This window comes from Uranotaenia lowii, chromosome 3, assembly GCF_029784155.1.
Source record: "Uranotaenia lowii strain MFRU-FL chromosome 3, ASM2978415v1, whole genome shotgun sequence".
NCBI classification, from domain to species: domain Eukaryota; kingdom Metazoa; phylum Arthropoda; class Insecta; order Diptera; family Culicidae; genus Uranotaenia; species Uranotaenia lowii.
The window spans coordinates 152,267,495-152,273,293 of record NC_073693.1 but is presented as its reverse complement, the minus strand read 5'-3'; the positions used below and the strand labels follow the sequence as shown (position 1 = coordinate 152,273,293).

The following is a 5,799-nucleotide window of genomic DNA, read 5'->3' as shown; positions in this document are numbered from 1 at the left end:
TCAATGATACATTTTCTGGTTCGAGTAGCTAGTTGCGCCACCATTGCTGTTGCTGGTCCATTCGTCGTTGCCTTGATTGCCATTGTGAAATTTACCACCATTAAAACTGGACTGCTGACCATTCCAGCCTCCATTTTTTTGCGCAGGTTGTTTCCAGGGCCCATTGGAATCGGAATAGTTATCCTCCTCAACCCGCACGATGAATGGGGCAGCATAGTGCTTTGGGTGAACCGCATGGCCGATTCTTTTGACCACGGCCTGGAAACCATTCCACTTGTCAGCCTTGTACTGGACCACCCGTTTGGTACCATCTGGTTCATCCAAAGTGTAACCTCCCTTGAGGGCATCTCCGTTGCTCATCTCCCATTGGGCCTTGTGGTCTCCGGTGTGAGGATCCTTCACTCCATAGTCGAACTGATATTTTCCCTTGGACTCCGGCTGGGGACAACTTGCCAAGCAAATAGTCACCAAACAGGACAGTAAAACAATTTGCTGAAATGGAAAATCAGTTTTTATTGTGTTTGTTATTATTGAAAATAATAGATTTACCTTGTACATTTTTTCTGGGAAACTTATTTGACAGAAGCAGTTAGAAGCTGTTTATCAACTGATGACAATTCCTTATCAGTCAAGCACTTTTATACGATCTGTCTGAAGCTTAAAGTAGCGATAGAACATTAACTGGGATGAGATAGTAGTTTTGGTTTAAGCATTCAACTTAGCCATTCACTGATCATAACGGATTAGAATTGGTCAATCTCAAACATGCTGAGTTTTCAACGTGGTTGTTTAGAATTAAACTGTCAAAGCTGGACACAACAAACGATTAAGATCAACTGATTTATGTTTCAAAGATTGTTAGTAGGTATATTATTGATTAAAATAGTTCAATTCTTTAACTCATTAAACGGTGATTAAAATAATTGATTAATATAGTTTATTTTCAAGACATAAAACGTCACTCTTATATGTAACAGCTGGGTTAAAAAATTATGCAAAAGCGCTACAGCTATTTAAGTAAAAGTAGGGAAAATTGAGATTTTCTCACAAAATTAGCTGTAACTTTGTCAAATTGTACGTTTTCATCTCAAAACTACATCCGACGTTTCGGCATGTTTATTTTTCCTTTATCAAGGAATCTGGCGAGTTGGAAAGTTTACAAAAAAAATTTAAATTAATTATTGTATCAGCTAATCTTATTCTTAACTTCTAACTGTTTTGATGTTATGAGGACAATACAAATTAAATATTATATAACTAAATGTTGAGGACAATACAGATAAAAGGAGTAAAAAAAAGTTATATAATATAAAGCTATGTGAATGTTAAAAACTTTTAATTCTACTTACAGTAATTTTTCGTTTTAATTGTCCAGAATGTTTTTCGAATCTATGAAACTGTCCTGAAGAAAAAGTCGTCTCGTTGTCTGTGGTGTGAAAACATAGAATATTGAATGGGCTTTTAAGTTGCGTGCAAGCTTCTATGGAATATTTCTACTTACTGGCTGAGCGGATGGAAATCTATTGCAAACTAATGATGTTTTCGTTTGGTGATACTTTTTTAAAAAACTTTTCGAAATGTAATTAGAAAATGAGAACTTTTTGGTTTTCCTGTTCGTTCTTTCGTTAACCACTATCGATTGTTGTTGATTGTTGTGTATGAGATGTGTTTTTTTGTGTATGAGTGTGTTGGTGTTTGTTTTGCATGGAGTTGAAAATACCGGCGTAAATGATACTTAGCCCTTCCGTATCAGTCTTTTTGTTGACAGTGTTACCGTTCCTTGCGGTGTGACACATTTCAAGAGTTTGAAGTCCAGAGGTGTATCTATGTCGATCGATGATTTTGGTCCTTTCCAAGTTGAATGAGTGATCTTGTTTGATGCTGTGGTGCAGAAGTGCTGTTTGTCCTTTTAATGTTGTCATTCTTGGGTCGTGTTTGTCCGCTCCTTCGCTCCGTAATTTATCTAACGCCTTCTTGTTCGACCTGTGTCCTCCAATCCGTTCTTTTAGTGTATTCGTTGTCATACCAATATACTGTGAATCGCAATCATTACACGGTATACTATAAACAACGTTCGACGAATCATCCTTTGACACAACATCTTTAACTTTCGTCATGATTTGTTTTATTTTTGAAATCGATTTGGTCGCTAGTTTAGTTGTAGAGTAATCAGATTTCAAAAATTTTCCTATCTTATCTGTTAAACCGGGAATATACGAGATCGATTTATATGTGTATTGTTGTTCGCCGGAAACATTTGTTGTTGGACGAGAATTTCTGTTGTTTATTAGGCTGTGACGTAGAGTTGTGGGATAGTTGTTCATTTTTAAATGAGAGTCAAGCCAGCAGATCGTGGCCTAGTGGATAGCATACTTGTCTTCTAAGCCAACGTTCATGAGATCGAATCCCGGTCGTGACATAACCTGGCACACATAGTATGATGAAGGTTGGCGGTTATAGCATTAGTGAAATGCTAGCCGTGTATACCTTGGAATTGTACGCCTCAATAATGCAGCACATGCATGTGGATGGATCTTTTCAAGGGAACTTAGATTGCACTTGGAGATCCTACCTTGATATGTGTGTGCTCGTAGTGCTACCGGTAAACAACTGCAGCTTCAACCAATAGTGCAGGGGTGTCAAGTAGCATAGCAAAGTAAAAATAGTAACGCGGGGTAATACCACAATAGATCAACTTAATGGTCGCAGTGGACTCTCTCCCCAACAGGAAAAAAAAAAAAAAAATGAGAGTCCATGATTTGGAATTTCCATTTCTCATTCATGTTAGGGGAAAGTTTGTCCACTCGATTGATGAAATTCTTGGCGACATTTATTTTTTGATGAAGCGGATGGACTGATAAATAGTCCAAAAATCTTCCACTTGCGATCGGTTTTTGATACCAGCTGGTACTTATTGTTTGGTTATCTGAACGTGTAAGTAGCATGTCGAGAAACGGAATTTTGCGGTCTTCTTCCACTTCGCTTGTTAACTGGATATTGGGATTGTAGCCGTTGAATTTTTCCTCTACATATTGTAGTTTACATGGGGGAATAGCGGTGATAAGATCATCGACATATTTTTTGATGAACGGAAGAGTGAAATCTAAACTTGGTATGACAGCGTTCAATAATCCTTCCATAACTAGATCAGCAAGAGTTGGAGAAAGTGGATTTCCCATCGCAGTTCCAAAAGATTGTCTGTAAAACTTGTTGTTGAACCTGAAGAAACTGGAATCAATGCAAAATTCAACAACTTCCAGGAATAGATCTAGACTGATGTTATGTGCATTCTCACGGATGTTATCCCAATTGTAGATTATGTCATGGAGAACTAGATCCTTCGGTATACATGTAAATAAGGATACTACATCTAGCGATATAAGTATGTAGCCCTCAGGTAATGTTACAGAACTGATGAAGTCACAGAAATCGTAGGAATTTACTATGTTGTAAGAACTTTTTATTGATTTCTGGATTATTTTGCCGACGAATTTTGATAAATTGTATGAAAGAGCAGTCATATTTGGAACAACTGGTCGAAGAGGCAATCCAGATTTGTGAGCCTTGGGAAGTCCGTAAATCCTTGGGCAAATTGAATTGTTTGCAGTCAGTTTAAATTTTGTTGGTTTATCAATGAGACCTAAGTCAGCGAGCCTTTTTACTATATTGTTATTAGCTTTTTCAAAACTTGTAGTTGGATCTTTTTTCAATAGGCTGTAAGTTTTTTGGTCGGAGACTAAGGTGGTCATTTTATTTCTATAATCATCCGTGAGCATGATGACAGTTTTATTTCCTTTATCAGATTGGATAACTGTTATGTTGGGATTATTTTTAAGAAACAGTTGTGTCAATTTTCGTGCTTTGTCGAGAAAAACTGTTGTTGGATTTCGATATGAGTACAGATTTTTCGATCTATAGATGTGGTTTTGTATAATGTTGGCAATGCCACACCTGTTTCTGTTACGAACGTTGGAATTGGAATTCGATTCTAGAATCAATTCTACGTCTGCAATAAGATGATTGATTCTAGAATTGATTCTAGAATCGAATTCCAATTCCAACGTTCGTAACAGAAACAGGTGTGGCATTGCCAACATTATACAAAACCACATCTATAGATCGAAAAATCTGTACTCATATCGAAATCCAACAACAGTTTTTCTCGACAAAGCACGAAAATTGACACAACTGTTTCTTAAAAATAATCCCAACATAACAGTTATCCAATCTGATAAAGGAAATAAAACTGTCATCATGCTCACGGATGATTATAGAAATAAAATGACCACCTTAGTCTCCGACCAAAAAACTTACAGCCTATTGAAAAAAGATCCAACTACAAGTTTTGAAAAAGCTAATAACAATATAGTAAAAAGGCTCGCTGACTTAGGTCTCATTGATAAACCAACAAAATTTAAACTGACTGCAAACAATTCAATTTGCCCAAGGATTTACGGACTTCCCAAGGCTCACAAATCTGGATTGCCTCTTCGACCAGTTGTTCCAAATATGACTGCTCTTTCATACAATTTATCAAAATTCGTCGGCAAAATAATCCAGAAATCAATAAAAAGTTCTTACAACATAGTAAATTCCTACGATTTCTGTGACTTCATCAGTTCTGTAACATTACCTGAGGGCTACATACTTATATCGCTAGATGTAGTATCCTTATTTACATGTATACCGAAGGATCTAGTTCTCCATGACATAATCTACAATTGGGATAACATCCGTGAGAATGCACATAACATCAGTCTAGATCTATTCCTGGAAGTTGTTGAATTTTGCATTGATTCCAGTTTCTTCAGGTTCAACAACAAGTTTTACAGACAATCTTTTGGAACTGCGATGGGAAATCCACTTTCTCCAACTCTTGCTGATCTAGTTATGGAAGGATTATTGAACGCTGTCATACCAAGTTTAGATTTCACTCTTCCGTTCATCAAAAAATATGTCGATGATCTTATCACCGCTATTCCCCCATGTAAACTACAATATGTAGAGGAAAAATTCAACGGCTACAATCCCAATATCCAGTTAACAAGCGAAGTGGAAGAAGACCGCAAAATTCCGTTTCTCGACATGCTACTTACACGTTCAGATAACCAAACAATAAGTACCAGCTGGTATCAAAAACCGATCGCAAGTGGAAGATTTTTGGACTATTTATCAGTCCATCCGCTTCATCAAAAAATAAATGTCGCCAAGAATTTCATCAATCGAGTGGACAAACTTTCCCCTAACATGAATGAGAAATGGAAATTCCAAATCATGGACTCTCATTTAAAAATGAACAACTATCCCACAACTCTACGTCACAGCCTAATAAACAACAGAAATTCTCGTCCAACAACAAATGTTTCCGGCGAACAACAATACACATATAAATCGATCTCGTATATTCCCGGTTTAACAGATAAGATAGGAAAATTTTTGAAATCTGATTACTCTACAACTAAACTAGCGACCAAATCGATTTCAAAAATAAAACAAATCATGACGAAAGTTAAAGATGTTGTGTCAAAGGATGATTCGTCGAACGTTGTTTATAGTATACCGTGTAATGATTGCGATTCACAGTATATTGGTATGACAACGAATACACTAAAAGAACGGATTGGAGGACACAGGTCGAACAAGAAGGCGTTAGATAAATTACGGAGCGAAGGAGCGGACAAACACGACCCAAGAATGACAACATTAAAAGGACAAACAGCACTTCTGCACCACAGCATCAAACAAGATCACTCATTCAACTTGGAAAGGACCAAAATCATCGATCGACATAGATACACC

The 5,799-nt window shown here is 36.9% G+C and overlaps 1 protein-coding gene across 1 annotated transcript; it reads right to left on the bottom strand.

Moving 5' to 3' along the window:
• On the bottom strand, positions 1-594 carry LOC129752736 (larval/pupal rigid cuticle protein 66-like). Its single transcript, XM_055748505.1, has 2 exons — positions 550-594; positions 1-492 (listed from the first exon to the last, which is right to left on the bottom strand). Exons 1-2 carry the CDS (start codon positions 556-558, stop codon positions 1-3), a joined length of 501 nt encoding a protein of 166 aa, XP_055604480.1. The 5' UTR covers positions 559-594.
• Between the last annotated feature and the right edge of the window lie 5,205 nt (positions 595-5,799).